This window comes from Marmota marmota, unplaced genomic scaffold, assembly GCF_001458135.2.
Source record: "Marmota marmota marmota unplaced genomic scaffold, marMar, whole genome shotgun sequence".
In the NCBI taxonomy this organism is placed as follows: Eukaryota; Metazoa; Chordata; class Mammalia; order Rodentia; family Sciuridae; genus Marmota; species Marmota marmota.
The window spans coordinates 2,107,478-2,127,768 of NW_026000241.1; the positions used below are offsets into that span (position 1 = coordinate 2,107,478).

At 50.7% G+C, this 20,291-nt stretch overlaps 1 protein-coding gene across 8 annotated transcripts in view; it reads left to right on the plus strand.

Annotated features, from left to right (window-relative positions):
• Positions 1–20,291, plus strand: part of Nfix (nuclear factor I X) — a 79,780-nt gene that overhangs the window by 16,496 nt on the left and 42,993 nt on the right. The window contains exon 3 of one of the 8 annotated variants that reach the window (XM_048795279.1): positions 16,307–16,413. The exons of 6 other annotated variants lie outside the window; for them this stretch is intronic. In XM_048795279.1, coding sequence (XP_048651236.1) covers positions 16,307–16,398 — 92 coding nt within the window. In that variant the 3' untranslated portion in view covers positions 16,399–16,413. Of the gene's footprint in view, positions 1–6,027; positions 6,555–16,306; positions 16,414–20,291 lie in introns of those variants that run through there. One more of the 8 variants, XM_048795278.1, reaches the window with a different exon arrangement.

A 20,291-nucleotide genomic window follows, 5' to 3' on the forward strand; every position in this document is an offset into this window, starting at 1 on the left:
ATATGGTTATAAGAGACAGTATATATATATATATATATGAAGAGGTGGTAGGTTGGGAGGGAGTAAAGCATGTGTGTGTGTGGCATGGAGAGCCCCACTCCCAGAACACAGCATCTGAAGGCTCCGTAAGCCAGCCTTCCTGATGGAGAGAGGAGTTGACCTGTGTCTCTGTATTTTATGAGGGGTTGGCAAAAACCGCAGGGTCTAGGAACTCAGTCAGTGAAATTAGCAAAATCTGTTGAGGCAGGGTAGGATCAGAGAGCCTTGCCATGGTAGGAGGATGTCTATTTCCTGATGATGTCCTTCCATCCAGAAGAGGTGTTCCAGAGCAGGAGGCCCAGCAAGGAAAGCAGGCAGTGGAGACCTTGTGTGAGGAAGGACGGCCAAGTGGACCCGGAAGCGAAGCTAGACTACCTCCAGAGCTTTTTTGGCTCTCCTAGGCCTCAGTCCTAGGAAACAAACAAAAATCCAGTAAAATTCTTGACCAAATGGAACTGTCCACCTACTCCGGTCAGCTCCCTCCAATGGGCCCATAGGGGAAGCCCATAAAATCCATCCAGGTATTCTGGTGGTGGCTTTTTTCTTTATCCAAGCTCCTTCGTGATGGAGGCTTTCACACTTTGAGGGAACCCCCCTGACACTCATCACCAGTGCCAACAGTCACCAAGTCAGGGCCAGTCTCAACTCATCCAACCCCCACTGCCTGCCAGCACTGGGCCATCTAGAAGAGAGTCCAGCATCCTAGTCTTTCCATCCACAAACATTTCTGTGCACATATCTAAAGATAAGGGCTCTGGAAAAACAGAACTAAATGCCACTATCACACCTGTGAAAAATCAAATTTCCTTCATCTCATCAGATACTTGGTTAATGTTCCCATTCCCCTACTTATCTTCTGGTTTTTGTATATAGTTTGTCTGAATTAGGATATAGATTGAATTGTGACAGTTAGTCCATCTGCCGTGGTGATGGTGGCAGTTGTCATTGTCATTGTCCTTGTGGTCGTGATCCTCCTTGGTCTTGTTTTCTTTTCTGGCAGTTTTGTAGTTGAAGGGACTACGTCATTTGTCCTGTAGAGTTTCCCTGTCTGGTCTCTGCAGGCTGTGCTGCCCTGGGTGGTTCAGTGTGTGGCTCTGAAAGGAAATTTTGCCTTCATCCGGGCTTCCAGGTCCTGGGACCACTGGGCTTGGCCTTACCTGTCTCGGGAAATGGGTTAGCATCTGTGGATTTGCTAAGTGACCTTTTTCAAGTGTGGGTTCACTCTCTTGGTGTTAGCTCTCTGCTCTAGGGCTTGGGGATTAGTAGTGAGCACTAGTTTTCAGGTCCAGTGGGGGGCTTCTCATCTACATCCTTCCCTAGTGGTAGAGGGTATTGTTTGGCAGTGTCCACCCTGCTAAGACAGTACCAGGATGCCCCACAAGCCTTTGGTGGACTGTCAGCCTCTCTGGCAGCCCTGGTGTGAGTGTGCAGGAGGGGCCGCAGGAGTGCAGGTGCATTCTCAGGGTCCACCGATACCCATCACCTCCTTTTTCAAGGCCCCAAAGTGCTGCTGGTCTCTCTTTGAGGCAGCGCCATCTGGTGCCAGGGTTGGCAAAGACCTCAGGGCCTAGGAACTCGGATCAGTGAAATTAGCAAAATCTGTGGATCATCCTTTAACCCCATGTAGGGTCCCCCTTAGAACATCCTGTAAGCAGAGTCTGTCTTTGTTAGCTTTGGTGGTTGTAAAATTCTCTTGTTCATCTAGTTCAAAGAATGGCTCCAGGATTAAACCAGCCCATAGATACAGATCCTGGCACCTAGCAGGCAAGCAGGAATAGCAGCTGCTTTGAGTTCAGGGTCCTTCCCTGTCACCTTCACTTGTTGATCTTGTTTGTGTCTTAGGGAACACCCCAGGTGAAAGCCAATTTTACTGTAACACCAGCTTTTTGACTGAAGGTAGTTCTCACATCTCCCTTCCACGTCTTCCCCCAGGAAACTGTCTTCTCTCCAGGACAATGTCCCTGGCCCCCCTGCCTCCTGTGTTGAATATAGTTCCCACTGCCCATGCCATGTTTGGTCACCATCTCCTGAAGGCCCTGGTTTGTCTCCTTAAGCTGGAGTGGTCAAATTGAACTCAGAAACTCCAAACATGATCAGATCTCAGCTAAACATGGTAGCTCCATTTTTAGGGCCTTCCAGCTACGTAATAGGCCAGGCCCAGAGTAATATGAAAATGCAGTGCTCCTTTTTCAAAACTGTTTGGAATTGCATCTTCACAGCAGACAGAGCATCCAGCCAAGTGCAGGGTCTGCGATCACGGAGGTTGCCTGCCCACAAAGCCAGCCAAGGCCGCCTTTGCTGTGGACCGTCTGTCTGTTAATGAGACTTAGAATGCCTGGCTCCGGATGGTGTGGAAGGATGACAAGGCTCAGGCCAGCCTCTCTTGGGGTCAGCCATGACCCCAGAGAGGAGAGCAGAACTGCCTGCTCCCTGTCCTTGGGTTTGAGCTTATTTTTCAGACTCCTTTGACCACCTGCCCTTGTCCCCTTTGTTCATAGTGATGTCCGCCCAACCAGTCAGTGCCTGAGCCGCCTAAGCACATGGGTAGAGAGCTTGATCTGCTGGCTGTTTTGGAGGCAATAGCACAAGGGGAAAAAAAAGAATCGCCCTACCTGGGTGCTCACACTGTCATTCCAGCGACTCGGGAGGCTGAGGCAGGGGGATCAGAAGTTGGAGGCCAACCTCAGCACTTAGCAAGGTCTTAAGCTACTTAGACCTTGTCTCAAAATAAAAAAGATGAAAAGGGCTGGGGATGTAGTTCAGTGGTAAAGCCCTGCTGGGTTCAATCCCCAGTACCAAAAAAAAAAAAAAGAAAAAAGAAAAAAAAAAAGAATCAATCATCCTTTTCTGAGCTTGAGCCACAGAGTGTGGACTGTGAACAGGCCAGAGTAGGCTGGATGGCCAAGCCCGTAATTACAGGCATGGTGACCAGCTGTGTTCCATCCCAGCCCAGAGGAAACAGGCCACTCTACAGCAGGAGGGCTGGGGTCCAGACGTGCAGAAGAACTTCCCGAGGCACTGCTAAAGGAGGGAAGAATTTCCTTTATCCATGAAATGCACACTTAGTGTACTGTGAGCAAGGTGTTACCTAGGGGCTCCGAGATCTCTAAGAATGAGAAAATCCTTCGTGTGTCCGTCAGCCTCTGGATGAAGGACTGCTGATGACCTCTCGAGAGCTCCATCGTGTTGGCCTGAACCTGCAGCCACCCATGCTGGAGGGGAGGCAAGGCCGCTAGGGTTCCTTGGGAGCAGCTCAGCCTTCACTGGTTGTGAAACAGGAGGCAGGGCCCTCTGTGCCCACTCTCCAGTGCTGCAGAGACCCAGGGTCCAGGTCCAGAGCAGATCAAGAAGGGACAGCAAGGCCAGAACCACATTCTCTCCCTGTTCTGATGTCCTGCGGCAGCTGGGCAGAGAGGGAGTGGCAGTGTCCCCCCTTTGCCCAGAGAAGGTGGCTGCCTCCCCACCCCTTCTCTTTGCCCTGTCCAGCCCCCGACTCAGGAGCTGCCACGCTTCAGTTATTTCATCCTTCAGTGTCCGATTCACAAGTCTTTCAAAGGCCCCAGCCGTGTCAGCCCGGTGCTCACACAAAAGGCCTCTTTGATTTCTTGTTTGTTTTCATTTGCCAGCGGAGGGGGAGGGGGGCAGGAGAGAAAGAGCTTCTGGGTTTTAAGATTTTTATTTGGGTTGCTTCATTCTCAGAGGAGTTGGCTCCCTGGAACTTCTTTCTGAGTTGGGGGCTCGGCAGCGATGGCCTGCTGGGGAGAGGGCTGGGTGGGGTCCGAGTGGCAGGGGTGCCTCCACAGCACAGCAGCGGGGGTAGGGTTTGGAATATAGTTGTTGATTCTCCCTATAGACATGGATCTGGCAATTCTTCCAAGCTGGGCCTGAGGGTGGGAAGGCTTGGGTTGGAGCCTGCTGCTGGGTGGAGAAGGGTCTGAAGTGCCGACACCACACAGCTCTCCCTGATTGTCCCTGGTATCTGCATAAGACCCGTCACTGCTGTGGGTCGTGAATCTTGACTGTTTTCTGTTTTTCATCCCCAACTCCACCCCTGCCCTCTTGGTTGGAGGGGCAGGGGTTTCCTTCTAGCATACACAGTTTTTAAATATTTTAGGTGCCTCAGAATATAGGCTGGGGCTTCCTGCTCTGTGTCAGGGAGTAAAGAGGAGGGGATGAGAGGTCTACCTGGTGGCCAGGTATCTTCCCAGGAATGGTGCCCAAAGGCCCAGGGCCCCCACGCATGTAGGACTCAGGCAGAGCAGCACTGCCACGGCCCCAGCGTGCAGGGAGTCCAGGCTGAGAGGAGATGGAAGGCCATCTTTGCCCAAGGTTTGAGACCAAAGTCACCCGACCAGTACCTATAGAATGTATACCTGGAGCACACTTGGGTATCTCTGACACACCAGTGGCACACTAGGGTGTTGCTGGCTGGCACTGAGGCCTGATACTCCAGGCTCAGGAAGAGAGAGTGGCGGAGACAGAGGCTTGGGCAGGTGGTCACGGGCATCAGCAACAGGGACGTGTGCCCACTGGGTGAGGGGGGGCTCCGCAGGGCCTGGTTGGCAGACGGGAAGAGGAGGCTGGGGGGCTGAGAGATAGATAAATATAGCTGATGGCATTTCTGATGATAGGTTTTTTTTGGCACTAAGGGCACCATGGAAAACAGCATGACAAACGCCCGGCCCTGCAGGCCGCCGTCGCCATTTTAAGCGTGTTTGAGCCGAAGGGTTGTTGGCGTTAGAACAGGGTCCCAGAAGGCAGAGGGGCTGGGGTGGGGGGGATTGGATGGCCTGAGTTTTATACCCCTGGGTGCCTGCGTTCTTTACTTTGTCTATATAGATACTTATACCTGATTTTCTGGTCCTTTGGGGATTAAAAAATTATTTTGGCAGTGACCTTTGTGACCAGTTTCTCTGTCCCCCCAAGAGCTGCCATGGCCTATTAGTAGCAGGTATTCTGGGTTTTCAACATATTTTTATGTCTCAGTTTTGACATGGTGCACCACTGCCACCCTAGGGTCAGGGCCTCCTTTGCTGTTATTGGGGGTCACCCAATCACTTAAGGGTTGTCTGTCTGTCCAGGTTCCCAAGAACTTTTTGTATCTTGTTGACAGAGGAAGGTGACTGTTCCTTGCTTTAATTCCATTTTTCCATTGAAGACCCAGTATGGCCTTAGCCATGTATTATCTCTCCAAATTTTGGGCATATTCTAGTTTTATACTTGTACTCCTGGCTGAATGTGTGTGCACTCAGGTGACACATGTAGAGGTCTCTGTACATAGGGAGGAACTAGCACTCCAGACTCAGAGAACAGTGAGGCTTCCTGGAAGATGACCTTTCTGCCTTGAACCTTGACCTGTGCAGGTAGAGTGTACAGACACTTGCAAGACAGCAAAGAATTAGCTTGTTTTTGTCAGCTGACTGAGCCTTTTCAGCCTGCTGGGAGCCAATTTCCTCCTCACAGTGGTTGAGTGATGTAGGCAGGGCAAGTATTATTTTATCCACCATACAGAGGAGGGAACCAAAGTATGGAGATGTCAAGGGACTTAGGTCACCCAATGAGTTTCTCGCAGAATGGCTCAGACCCCAGGTTTCAGGTCAGTTAACACTTGGCCTGAGGGCCTCACAGCTCCTTGAACTTCTCTGAGATTACTGGCCTTGGCAGAATCTCAGAGAAGAAAGTCTTATGGATCCCGGTGGTGGAGAGTTCTATCCCTGTGGTCTCCATCACTCTCTAGAGGAGGGGCTAGAGCCCAGCTTGGGGCTCCACTCGAGGACTCCCCCAGCCTGTGAGCACGTGGGGTAGAGAGAGAGAGCAGGCACCTGGCCTTGTCCTGAACATTGGCCTTTCTGCCTCCCGATAGCTGCCCCAGCTCCCTACTCTGCCCTGGAGAGGTGACACACTAACTAGACAGGGTCTGGATGCTGCCACCCTGCTGTGGCCAGTTCAGCTTCTTTTAGTTTTTATTTATTTGTTTTTTTTTTTTAGCTCAGCTTCTTATCATCCCTCCCTGGGGCTCTGGGAGAGGCCACAGTGCAGGTGGACTGTGCAGGAAATGCAGGCCTAGCCCAGGCGACTCTGTGGGATTTGGAGACCCTGATCCTTGCTCTGTCACATCTTTTTCCCGGGAGTCTGTTTGGAATTACAGTTTGACATAAAAATGAATGTGGACACCCATGGTTCCGACCATGACACTGTGAATGCCTGGACTGGACTCCTTTGTCCTGAAGAATCCTCCTGATCATCGCAGGTGGCTTAGCAAGACCTCTGGCCTTGACCCACTAGATCCCAAGTTTACCTCCCTCCCCAAGGCTTACTGATCCAAAATAGCCCCACCCATTTCCTAGTGTCCCCTGGGGACAGAATCACTCCCAGCTGATGACCTCTGGCCTGGAAGAAACAGGGATCCAGACAGACTGCTTGTAGTATTTATTACTCCTTGCCTTTCTTCCATTTTAGGGCTTCATATACCTTTTTGTTTTGCATGGCGACTAAACCTCTGAGACCTGGCTGTTCCCCTGTGTGTCCTTTGCCATTTCTCCCCATCTGAACAGTAGGACCCTGGGCTGAAGTAGTCTGGGGGCTCTGGATGCAGCCTGTGTTCCATTTCCCCCGTGGGGTAATGAGCCTACCTCCTTCCTATGCCCCTGCTGAACACTGCTCTTGCACTCTGGTCTCTATGTGCTGCTGTTATGGGGCCTGGAACAGGCCGTCTGCTTCTGGGCTGACCAGGCCCCTGTGATGAGCCTATCCCAAACGCCAAAGAACAGTAGAAATGTTTCCTTTAGCATGGGATGCAGAGACCAGAAAGGTCGTAGCAGGGTCTTAGCAGTCTTCTTCTTCTTTTTTTTTTTTTTACTTGTTGATGGATGTTTATTTTATTTATTTTTACGTGGTGCTGAGGATCGAACCCTGTGCCTCACACATGCTAGGCAAGTGCTCTGCCACTGAGCCTCAACCCAGCCCAGCTGTCTTCTTTTTTTCTTTTTCCCAAGTATCCATTCTCCAGTTGTAGTTGGACACAGCACCCTTATTTTATTTATTTATCTTTATGTGGTGCTGAGGATCGAACCCAGGGCCCCCACGTGCTAGGTGAGCACTCTATTATTGAGCTACAACCCCAGCCCCATGCAGTCTTTCTTTTTTAATTCTTTAATTCTTTCTTTTTAATTCTTTAATTCTTTTTTAATTTATGTATTTGCAGTACTGGGGATTGAACCCAGGGGCACTCTACCACCAAGTTACAGCCCCAGCCCTTTTAAAATTGTTACTAATTTTATTTTGAGACAGGGTCTCACTAAGTTGCCCATGTTGGCCTTGAACTTGTGATCCTCCTGCCTCAGCCTCCCAAGTCACTGGAATTATGGCACCCACTCAGCAGTATCCTTTTTAAACAATGTATTTGAGTTTTTAAAATTACAGTAGTAAAACACACTGTGAAACTTTAAACAGTTGGGAAGTTTAAGAGGCAAGACCTCCTCCCCAGATCACGGCCCCATGCTTTTGAGGACCTCACTTTACAGATTCATGTAGGCTTTTCTAATTTTTTCATCAATTCATATATCAAGTAACTTTTAAATATAGAGATCTATTTTAGGAGCAGACAGTATGTTTGGGTTAATTGAGTTGGCTCTGTAGGACGCCTTGGTGGTCTTAATTTTTCCCGCCCCCTGCCTTTATACTTGGTTCCTGTCATCCTAGGTACAGAGCCATTGTCCCTATCTTCTTTTCCCCTGAGGTGACAGCTTCAGGTTGTCCTTCCTGGAAGAAGGGGTAATAGCAGAGTGTGTGTTGGTGTCCAAGTGGCCAGGATCCTGCCCTGGGGATCCTTGGGGCAGTGTAGCCTGACCACCATAGAAATCAGGGCTGCAGCCTCATTCTTCTGGGCACCTCAGTGCCTGCTAGGGGTCCGAGGCCAGTGGGAAGGTTGCTGAGAAGAGGTCCATTTGGCTACCTGACTTGGTCCATGCGCCTTGCCTCTGGGGTCAGCTTCCCAAGTCCTTCCTGTAGGGTTAGGGTACATCCGTGTGTGGGGCAGACCCTCCTCCAGCTGTCCTGGCTTCTGGCAGGCTTCCTGTCCTAGAATGGTGGGGGGCGCGTAAAACATCAGTCACTTCCAGAATTTATTCCATCGTATCTTTGTTTCAAAATTAAAGACATGGCGGGGGGTGGTGGTGGGGGGAGCTGTGGGGGGAGCTTGAGCGCATGAGGGAGCGTGCATACCAGCTCAGCCTGAGAAAGCATCCTCTCCAGACAGGCGTGGGGCTGGGGAGATAAGAGGCCAGAGAAGACCTGGAGAATGAGTCCAGAGAGGGCTTTGCCACTGGGTCTGTTGGTCTAGGGAAGGCTGCTGGCTAGAGAGAGATCCTGGAGTAGGGTGACACCTGGTGACTCTCCTGGGCTGGGAGGAGCAGGGTGAAGAGATCAGGAGATCCCTGAGGCGGTTTGCAGGAGGCTGGCCGAGTGCAGCCCTTAGGGAGTGTGTCCTTATTATGCCTGCAGATTATATCCCCATTAGCGCATAATTATTATATAATGGGCGTTATTGCATAATGGCAGTTATATAACAGGTGGCCCAGAATACAGACAGGGGGTGTAATAAGTGTATATCCTCTGGCTATAAATAACCACCAGCCCCACACTGAATATGTGGTCACACCAGAGCCACCTTATAAATACCCTTGCTGGGCTATAAATTTCTAAGCAGTGACGTCAGTGGGCATGGTACCTAGTTAGGGGGTGGTAGGAGGAACCTGCAGCCCCACCCGGCCACATGACATCATTGTTTCCTTAGTAACAGGAACGCTCCCCAGGGGATCAAGTGAAGAGAGGCCTTTAGAAGGAGGAGGCAAATGGTGGAATACTTGGGTAGGGGGTGGTGCTGAGCCTAGGGCTGACCAGGCTGGGGTGGAGTCCTGGGGGCAGTGAGACAGGCCACACAGTGACAGGGCAGTGGACTCCATTTCCTCTCATCTGAACCTCTAGAGAGTCTAGGGTCCCCTTCCCTGTGTGTAGCAGGTCATGCCAGCCTTGACCTTGCGTCAGGGGGAAGAGGAGAGCTAAATGGTCTCCTCCGTCTTTCTCTGTCCCAGGTGGCCTCTCCATAGTTCTGGGGTCACTTGTCGAAGAGGAGTTGAATGTGGACAGACCCAAGCTCTATGCCCTGGTCATGTCCTCCTCAGGGTGTGGCTGTTTCTCCAACCAGAGGTTTTAGGCCAGTTTCAGCCTTAGTAACAGAAGAAATATGCAAGCAATTTGGCAAAGGTCTCAGAGAGCCTCGTGGCAATAATGGCGGAGGGAGTTGGCGCCTGGGAAGGAAGGGGAGACAGGACAGTGTGAGGTGGGCCACAGTATTTTAGGTGTATGAGAGAGAGTTTCCTATGAGTGGTGAAGAGCTGGTTCTCATATTCCTGAGCATAGGGAGGAGATTCTCTTTGTTGGCAGGTAGGGTATTGAAGTTAATTTGGAGTAAATATGGATGACCATCTAGACCCAGTTTTATCAAGAGGTTTTCAGTTTTAGTACTAAGTCCCTTGTGCTGTCCCAGGAAACTCCTAAGTCCCAGAAAACCAGGACGATTGGTTATCCTTGAATCAACCAGGGTGATTTTGCCTTTCAGGAAACATTTGACAGTATTTGTTACCGGTGGGAAGAGTCCAGTGCACTGACAACACCTCAGGAACAAAGAATCATCTAGTGTGGAGGCCTAGAAACCCTGCCTTGGGGGGAGGGTTGGCAGACCTTGCTGTGTGTGTTCCTTAGGATGTTCCTTGCCACTGCTGGCCAAGTGGGCTGCCCAGCTGCCTCTGTGAACTTCTTACAGCCTTGTTTTCTATTCTTTGATTGGTTGTGTAGGGGTCTGGGGTTGGGAGACCGTACTAGGAAATCTGAAGCTTCTGCAAGAGTCTTACCCCTCACAAAGCTCAGAAGCTTTTTGCAGGTGAGACTTCTGAGCATGAAACCACTGCAAGAAACCACTGCTCTAGACCCTGTGCCTGTTGTTTAAAAAATACTGGGGGCTTTAGTGCACGCCTGTAATCCCTGCGACTCATGAGACTGAGGCAGGAAGACCACGAGTTCAAGGCCAATCTCAGCAATTTGGCAAGACCCTGCCTCAAAATAAGAAATATAAAGGTCTGTGAGTGTAGCCCAATGGTACAGGGCTTCCCTACAATGAGTTAGGCCCTGGGTTTGATTCCCAGTATGACAAAAAAAAAAAAAAAAGGAAATTATCCAATAGCTTATCTCTTACTGCTTGCCAGAGAGCTTTCAAAATGCAAAAGCTACTGCTCCCCCTGCCTTCCAGGTCATCTCTTCCTACAAAGACCCAAACAGGCTGCGACAGCCTCTGGGCTCACAAGTTCCCTGGACTGCACCAGCCCCAGGATGAGAACTTGTATCCATAAAGGCCGGTTTCCTAACCCCAGCAACCAGGGCTTGACAAGAGTTCTCCAAAAGACTTCTTAAATGAAATAGACAAGTTGGCAACATAGGGGAGCAAAAGCCTCTCCTGGCAAGTGGGGTTTACAGGAATTTGGGCTCTAAGCTATGTGATATCAATCAAATAGAAGAGTCCGTTTGCCTGGCATATGTGAATTCTCATCACAAGCCACAGCACTTTCTCCTTCACCTGCGTGTAGTGTCAGTTTAGTTTCCTACCTGGCTGCAGTTGACTTGGCACCCTCTGTCCCTGACCTCATGCAAAGTGTGGCCAACTGGGTCATCGTTTTTGCTGGCCTCACTTGGGGCCCACAGATAATGGCCAGGATGATGGTGGTGCAGCGGTCTGGCCAGAGGTGGGGACCAGCTAGACCCCAGGCTACCTACTCTTTGTGTGTATCAAGCCTGCTTCTTGAGCTTGGCTGTGGGCTGGAGACAGCTGAGGCAGGGATGGGGAGGCAGGGCAAAAGAGTCTGCATGCAGGGCCCTGCCTGCTGGGCAAAGGAAACTGGGGAGCGGCGCTTGCTTCTAGCACAAAAGCCGTAGCTCCACAGAACAACAATCCTCAGGATATTGCCAGCCCGAGAGAGGGGGCCAAGGGAGAGGCCCCTGCCCTGAGGACGGGCCAGATTTCTCTCACTTATTTATGGTATCATGGTTTATAAAGTGGGCCCAGCACACAGATCTCTGGGCACAGTTTCAAATACATGCATTTCTTTTAAATTAAACACCACACACACATTTGCTGTGCGTGCGCACACGATCTGTTCAAGCCATGCTGCTGCCCAGGAGTGTTCCTGGCCACGTGGGACGGTAACTGAGGATGATGGTACCAAAGCCACCATCTAATATTAGATTTTGTAACTCAGAGATTCATTAATATAATTACTCAGATGCCAGCCTGGCTTGGCAAGGCCTCTTGAATTGTGTTCCTCTCTGACAAAGCACTCTGGCTACAGGGATGCCCTGGTGAGCCTCCTTGTCTGTGGGCAGTGGGCAGAGGCACTCTCCCACACACCCTCCCACTGTGGCAGGTCCTGCCTTTTTGTGTCTTGTCACAAGACAGGCACCTCTGGAGAGTCGGCCACAGGCTTGAGCAGCCTGCTGGGCGGGCCCCAGTTTTCTGTAAGCTGCGGGCTGGGTTACTTTTCTCCCGTGTCACTTTGCACATAATTGTGTAGGATTCTCTTGCTAAGCTGGAATTTTGGAGTGGGGGCTGTGTTTTATCTGTTTTTACACCTGTCTCTTGCCCACATATAGTTTTATACGGATCCATAAACCCATTCTGAGTATTGAATTAACCTTCAGCTGGGGAGCAGCTGATGGTTCGTCCTTGAGATTTGGAGCAAAGGCCTGCAGTGGTGTAAAAACCAGAAAGGGGCTGATGGAGCAAGGGTCGGCTATGGGGAGCAGCAGGTGTACTCTGTGAGCAGATATCACCAAGAGGGAGTCCTGACAGCTGAGTGACAGAAGCTTCTGGAACACTAGAAGAAGCACAGCATACAAGTGAATGCTAGGGTTTATTGGTTGAAAGGGACTTGGTTTCTCAAAAAATATGTATTTTTCCCTTTCAATGAGGTATCAGGAAAGTGGGGGAAGAGTAGTCCTCTTCTTGGCTTTTCCTCCACCCCTAGCACCTTGTTGCAGAGGGTAACCCTGTTACTTGCCCACTCTGTGGGCAAGTAAGCCCCAGCTTAGCTCGTTCTACCCACACCCAGGCCTGCCTTCTGTCTCCTTGGCTGTGCCTGCTATGTAGTCCTCTTTGAGGGGTGTCCCCACTTCTGGCCACACAGCAAACGGCCTCCAAAGGCCACATCCTCTCTAGATTAAGTCCAAGGGGTGATGGGTAAGTTCTCTTACTGATGATGGGTGAGTTCTCTTCCAGGCCAGATACCCCTGCACACTAGCCTGGTGGATGCCGTGCAGCGCAGATTGGCAAGGAGTGACCCTGAGCTCATGGGGATCACTCACCTTTTGTTCTGAGGCTCCTTCTGCCTCTCTTCCCTCTCCAAAGAAGCCCTAGTCTCCAGGCCCCTCCTGCAGATGGGCTTGTGGTCACTCTTCTTGCCTCTTCCTGTGGAAGGGGGATTTTTTTCTTCATACACTAGCACATGCACAGTCAATTCTCTAAGCCGACCCCAAAGTCAGTTCTGCTGCTGGTGCTGCCCCTATACTTGTTCAGACTCCAGAGCCATTTCCAGTAGTTTTCGAATGAATTCCCAGCTCTTCTGTCTCTGCCTTAGACTCCAGCCAGCTTGCCAGCTTCCTCCCCTTGCACCTGGTCTTAAGTCTCTTTCCTCCGGCCCGTTTAGAAGCCTGCCTTCTCCTGCAAAGTACCCCCCATTCAGCAGAGGAGTATCAGGGAGCCTTGGGCACCCAATCTTGGTTGTGTGGCGGGTGCACAGAGTGTAACAGTAATTTGAGAATGTCTCCCTCCATGCTGCTTCTTGTCCTTTGAGCTGGAGTCCATTTTAGCATGAAAAAAAGGACAGGAGGCTTAGAGAACTCAAACTCGCCAAGGTTTTGCATTTGTCTCACTGTGTTCTGATTTGTAGAGCACCACATTCATACCTCTCTGTCTATTCACTGTTTTAAAAAGTGCAGGGGGCTGGGGCATGGTGGCACATACTTATAATCCCAGTGACTCAAGAGGCTGAGGCAGGAGGATTGCAAATTTGAGGCCAGCTTTAGCAATTTAGCAAGACACTAAAGCAACTTAGTGAGACCTGTTTCAAAAAATAAAAAGGGGTCTAGGGTTGTGGCTCAGTAGTAGAGCACTTGCCTAGCATGTGTGAGGTACTAGGTTCGATTCTCAGTACCACATTAAAAAACATAAATAAATAAATATAATAAAGATTTTTAAAAAACACCTCAACATTAAGTAAATAAATAAATAAAAGGGCTGAGGATCATAAAAATACAAAATAAGTGCTCAGGTGTGGTCACAACACTCCTGTAATCCCAGCAGTTTGGAAAGTGGAGGCAGGAGGGTGTCAAGTTCCAGGCCAGCTGGGCAACCGTACCTCAAATTAAAAGAAAATTAAAAGGCTGAGGAAGTGGCTCAGTGGTAGAGTACCCCTGGGTTCAGCCCTTAGTACCAAAAAAAGCAAGCAAGCAAACAAACAAACAAACAAAAACAAATTTAGGCCGGGGCGCAGTGGCACACACCTGTAATCCCAGCAGCTTGGAAGGCTGAGGCAGAAGGATCGCAAGTTCAAAACCATCCTCAGTAACTTGGTGAGGCCATAAGTAACTTAGCAAGACCCTGCCTCAAAATAAATAAAAAGAGCTGGGGATGTGGCTTAGTGGTTGAGTACCCCAGGTTCAATCCCCAGTGCTAAACAAACAAAAAACAATAGTGTAGAGAGGAAAATAAAAATTATCAAAATTTTACCATTTCAGTAGCCTACTATTAGTCTTTTTGCACTTTTCTATACCCATTATACGTATTTTTTTTTTTGTAGTTGTAGATGGACAGAATGAACAGAATGCCTTTTTTTTTTTTTTTAATGTGGTGCTAGGGATTGAACACCCAGTGAGTTCCTCACACATGCTAGGCAAGTGCTCCTGCCACTGAGCCATAGCCTCAGCCCATATTTTATTTATTTATTTATTTTAATTTTTTTTTAGTTGTAGTTGGACGCAATAACCTTTATTTTATTTATTTATTTTTATGTGGTGCTGAGGATTGAACTCAGTGGATCGCACATGCTAGGTGAGTGCTCTACCACTGAGCCACAGCCACAGCCCCACCATATTTTATTTTTTATTGGTGTTCATGGTATAGACTTTGGATCCTGCTTTAAAATTTTTAACACAATGTGTATTCTACCATGTCAGTATTTTTCAGAAAATTAATTTTTAATGGCTTAGTATCTTTTTTATTAGTGGCATTGCTTCTGCTTCTCAACATTTTTAAAATGTTGAGAAGCAGAAGCAATGCCACTAATAATAAAAAGAGACTTCTGGGCTTGGGATGTGGCTTAAGTGGTAGTGCGCTTGCCTGGCATGCGCGCAGCGCTGGGTTCGATCCTCAGCACCACATACAAATAAAGATGTTGTGTCCACCGAAAACTAAAAATAAATATTAAAATTCTCTCTCTCTCTCTCTTTTAAAAAAAAAAGAGATTTACATCCTCTTTTTATTTTGGGAATGAGAAATTTCCTTTTAGTACAAATGTAATAGGTGCTCAAATGTGCTTTCTGGGCTTGGTGGCATCACCTATAATCCCAGTGATTCTAGAGGCTGAGGCAGAAGGATCAAAAATTCTAGACCAGCTTGGGCAACTTGGGGAGACCCTGTCTCAAAAAGAGTGGGGAGTGCTGGGAGGTAGCTCAGTGGTAGACATCCCTGGGTTCAATCCCTGGTATAGCAAATACATAATAACAGATTTTAAAATAGTGCTTTTACAATGGCAGCATGAGATTTCATTTTGCTAAAGTTGATGTACCCCCGCCTCCATCAGGGCTTCTTTATTTTATTTTTTTTGGTACCAGGGATTGAACTCAGGGGTGCTTAATTACTGAGCCACATCCCCAGCCCTTTTTGTTTTTTATTTTGAGACAGGGTCTTGCTGGTTCCTGAGGCTGGCTTTGAATTTCCAATCCTTTACCTCAGCCTCCAGGTCGGTTGCTGGGATTACAGAGGTGCACCACAGCCCCCAGCCCTATCAAGGGCTGTGAGCTGGGTCAGCTTTATCCCTGTTGTAAATTCTGCTCAGGTGGATGTCCTGGTGGACCTTGCTTTGTAACTCTTCATTATTAACTTTAGAGGGGGCTTCCTAGCAGATGAATTAGTAGGCAGAAGGTGTGGACTCTTTTGAAGACTCCTAATATATGTTGTGCATTGACATCTGGAAATTTGATGCCTGCAGATAGTACTTGAGGGCCCATCTCATTATATCCCAGGCTGCACCCTGTCCACGTTACTCAGAACCCCAGGCAGATGCCATCACCCATACCTCTGCATGCATGTCGCCTTAGGATGCATGTTCCTGAGTCAGTCCTCCCACCCTTCTCTAGGTGAACGTCACATTTCCACGTTCATTCTTTGCATCGACTCACACATGCCCTGGTGGACGCGTGCTGTCGCCCACTGAGAGAGCTAACCCTGGACATCAGCCCACACTCTCACACCTTCCAGCCATGTTTTTATGTAAGTCTGAGGTGCTCCCTCCCAGGACTCTGCAGCCGCTCCTTTTTGACAGTGCCTGAAGGAGATGGCCCCTTGAGGGTCCCTGGCATGGCAATTCCATGCCAGCATCTAGCCCAGGGCCTGCAGGAGCGGCTCTTGATGCTGCCAGGCAATGAGCAGGTGTTGGCCATGGCATCTTTATGGCAGCAGACTTCCAGTGCCACTGCTAAGGTACAAGCTCACAGTGGCTACCAGCATGTGCCCCCAGAAGTCCTACAGAAGCAGCTGCTGCCGATCCCTGAGCCCTGATGCCAACCCGCAGTCTGCACCAGGACCCCAGCTTGCCTGCTGCAGCCCGTGTTCTCCAGGACTGGAGGGGAGGCTCAGGAAGGAGCCCTGCCTCGGGGCTGTGGACTTTGTTTTCACTCACAGACACCTCTAATTCCATCCCAGCATTCAGGAAACGACCACCTTGTGTCCTGGCCTGGGTCCCTCAGTGTGAGTGAGCATGCTCCTATTGGGCTCTGGTCCTACTGCCACTGCACTCCCATCTTTGTGCACAGACACGTATTCCTTCACTTCTAAACTAGGCCTCAGTCACTTTCTACATCCTGTTTGGCTCAAGGAAGTTGAAGTATCTATTGCTTCTGGCACTCTTTGTCTCTGAATCCTGATATTCTGTTGTTTTTGCAGTGCTGGGGATGAAACCCAGGGCCTCACTCATGCTAGGTAAGAGCTCTGCCCCTGAGCTGCAGCCCAACCCTCTCCCCACCCTTTCCATGTAGTGTTCCATCTTGCCCACAACTTGGCTGTCCTCAGGCTCCAGTGGTGAGAACTGTCCCAAGATCCCTGAGGCCTGGCAGGAGGCTGTGAGGTGCAGCTTGTGGAGGACAGGGAATGGCAGCAGGCTCCCCTTTTCCCAGCTTGCCCTTCCTCTGCAGCGTGGCAGTGCCAGGACATCCAGCCTTGAGGACCTCTGGCCAGGTCGTGGTAGGCAGGACTCCTGTGCTTATGGAGCTTGGTCTGTCGTCTCCTCTGTGGGCATTCAGCACACGATAGCCTGTGGGTGTCTGCATGTGTGTCCTGAGGCCTTCCTGGTGCTGTGCCTGGTGTCAGGAGCTGGGTGTCTGTATACAAGGGTGGGTTGGGGCATGTGTGTAAATGTCAGCATGCATTATGCCCGAGGATGTAAGAGGAAGTGTCTCAGGTCTTGAGGCTCAAATCTTGTTGTCGTCGTGAGAACTTGGAAACCCAGGGAGGGTGTAGTGGCTTGCCTCCATCACCTATTGAGTAGGGTCACAGCTGATGTGTCCCTCCTGTGCTCACCTCCCTACCTGGCGCCCCCATGGCTCCAGCTTCTGCATCAGCAGGCGGGTGTGCTTACCGAGAAGTATCAGGCCCTTCCCGCCCGCTCAGCAGCTGAGCAGTTTCTTTCTGGGGCTCTTTGTGAACCTGCCTTGCTATTAATCTACCTGTTAGTAAAAGAGATTACAATTGCTGTAATTACAGGGCGCTGTGTCTCCACCGTCAGGAACAGGACTGAGTGAGAGGCAAGGGGTGGGGGGAGTTAGCCCCACAGGAAGCTGCTATTAAAAGCCCCATGTTTGGTTGGATATGGCACAGGGACAGCAGGGGACCTGAGGCGAGGGGCTGGTCTGGCTGGGGAGATCTGGGAGACTGTAGGACCAAGGGCAGTGAATAGGGCCAGCCTCCAGGAAGCCTGGGACCTCTGAGCCACACAGGGCCTGGCATCCTGACCTCCCCCACCCCATGCTGAAGGCTGCCTCCACCTCTGGGTGACCTTCATAGGCATGGAGTGGAGGACACCTGGCATTCCACTCTGAGGTGGTGCTTATTAGCGGGGGGTCAGTAGCTTTCTTTTGAGGGGTCTGCTTAGCCATCACTGCCATTGATTTATATGGACAAACAGAAGTTCCTAATGTGTACCTAGGCTGGGCCCCCGAGGAGAATGTGAGGCTGTCCTGTAGCACAGGGGTCCTCAGTGATGGCCATTTTCCCCCCGGGGATGTCTGGCCATGTCTGGAAACTTGGTTGTCACTACTGGGGGTGAGTAAGCTACTGGCATCTAGCAGGAAAGACCAGGAATGTTGCTGACGGCCAGCCCCACACAGATGGCCCCCCCAAAGCAGAGAACACCAAACACCGAACACCAAGCCCCAGCGTCGGGGCTCTGAAGGTGTGGAGACCCTTGCTGTGCAGAGGAAATGATGGCCAGGAGGAATCAGGTCAGCGTCCTGAGGCCTTCCTGGTGCTGTGCCTGGAGACCCAGGCCCAGGGCACTTGGCAGTCTGTGGCCAGGAAGTAGAAGAGAAGACTGGCAGCCACCCCAGATTGATAACCCCACAGTGTTGACCTAGTGGCAGGCATTTGAGGATCACAGCCCTTTGTCACTTCTGTACCTTCCCCTTCCTTTTCCTGACAGGCTCCTTTCTCCTCCAGTGGTAAGAGCTGGACCCAAAATTGAGGAGTTTGCCCTTTCCCTCCCCAGGATCTCCTTATGGCCCCCAGAAGCATCTGGGGGTAGGGCCTGGACCTCCTCCATCAGCTTGAGCCTCCTCTGGAAGGAGGGTGTGCAGGAATGGGAAGGGCTGGCACCCTCCAGCTCCTGTCTTGCAAGGACACTGGCCGTGCTCCAGCTTCCCCGACACACATCTGGCCCGGCTTCTACTCTGAGGAACAGAGCTGGGCAGGTGGTCCCTGAACCCTGGTAGGCAAGAGTTGGGGTGCTGTTTAATGGATAGGACATTGCCCAACATCCAGTCCCATTGACCAAAGGAGCACCCCATGGGCCCTACTGCCCGCTTCCTACATTTCTTTGACCCCCCTCCACAGTGTCTGGGGGAGAGGACAGGGTGAGGGGACAGGAGGGCACAGTGGGGAGTAGCCTGTGAGCTGGGTGAGATGGGTGTGGGCACACTGCCCTCTATTCTGGGGTGTATTCACTGCTTGCTTGCCACATGTGGGGGCTTCTGCTGCCCTTCCAGCCTTTGGGCCACTATGTCTCATGTTTCCTGCAGACAAAGCGCTGAGATTTTCAGCTGTTGTGAATGCTGCATTTCACACCGAGTCCCTAATAGTGGAGTCGCTTTGCGTTTTCCCCCCTTTTTTGCCTTGACAGCTCCAACCTTATAATTTTACCTTCTCTTGCCTCACACGCACTCCTTTTCTTCCTTTTCCCCTTCCTGGGGCTTTTGCTGCTCTTCGCTGGGGACCCCCTTTAGGAGGGATCGTGTCTGACAAGAGAGGAGGGGCTTCCTGTCAAACATTGGGAGTTGATGTTTTGTTTGGTAAAATGTCTGTAAATAGGCTGCAAGGCGGTGATTCTACACGGATCCCGGTGCACGTGAGCGTCTTTTTGTGTCTGTGCACGTCTCCATGCATGTGAATGTAAGGAGCTGAGAGAAGGGGAAGGGAGGGTGAAGAGAGCAGAGAGATGGTTTCTGGGGGCACTGGGACAGCTCGCTTCCTTCCTGGGACATTGTTTTGGTCTAAATCACAGACCCTGATCAGGAAAGGGCCCAAGGCCTTGACCCATCACGGGCCATGAAGAACATCAGAAGGGCAGCTACTGCCCTCCTAGGCAGCTCTGGGCAGGCTGTTCGTGAGTGCTGGAATGGAGCAGTGGGACTGCCCCCCAGGAATGCCTTGAAATCCAGCCATCCAGGACTCTCAAGGCCCTGAGGTTTAGTTTGAAGGAGGCTGTTTCTCCTGCCTAGCCCTGACTGACTGTCAGCACTTAGATCCTTGGGATAGATGTCAGTCTTCCACCATGAATCGGGAGCAAGTTCCTCCTTGGAGTCAGCCTACTCCGCAAGGTGACTCCTTGCTTAAAAAGGACTTATTGCTGGGCGTGGTGGCGCACACCTGTAATTCCAGCATTTGGGAGGCCAAGTCAGGAGGATCATAAGTTTGAGGCCAGCCTTAGCAACCTAGTGAGACTGTATCTCAAAGTTAAAAAGGGCTGGGGATGTAGCCCAGTGGTAGAGCACCACTGGGTTCATTCCCCAGAACCCCCTCCCCACAGAGTAGAACTTATTGCCTTAGATGGGGGTCCCCTTTTTAAGCTTCAGGTGGTTTACCTGTCCTGGGCTTGATTTACAGCTCACTCACTAGAAACCCTGGGCTATTTGATTTTATAAGCCCAGCCACATCCGTTTTCCCGCCATTAGCTTTCGAGACCACAGAGTGGTCTGCCTTTGAACTGCTCCTCAGCCTCACCCTCCCTGAATCCATTTTGAGTTTCTCTTCTCTGGCCCCATTAGAAAATGTCGGCTCTGACTGCACCGTGCTCGCGGAACAAAGGTGCAGAACGATTTTGGCTGCTTTATCCAGGAAATAAATTCCTCTCTGGTGCCAGAAACCATTGAGTGGTGCCATGTGTTGAGCTCCAGGGCCCAGAGCCGTGGGCAGGGTTATTGCTGAGGACAAGGAGGGTGGAAGCCTGGTACAGAGGCCGTGGTGAGAGAGTGCGCAGCTTCCCAGGCAGCCCTGTGAGCCTTGGGTCTGGAGCCTGCTCCCTCCTACCTGGCCTTCTGTCTGCATTGCCCGTGGCGTGGGCTGGTCCAGGGCCTGGGGCCCTCTCTGCCCCACAGTGGCGGTGCCTCCCTCATCCCTGCCTCTTTCTTCCTATGCCCCTTTCTTGGTTCTCTTGTTTGCT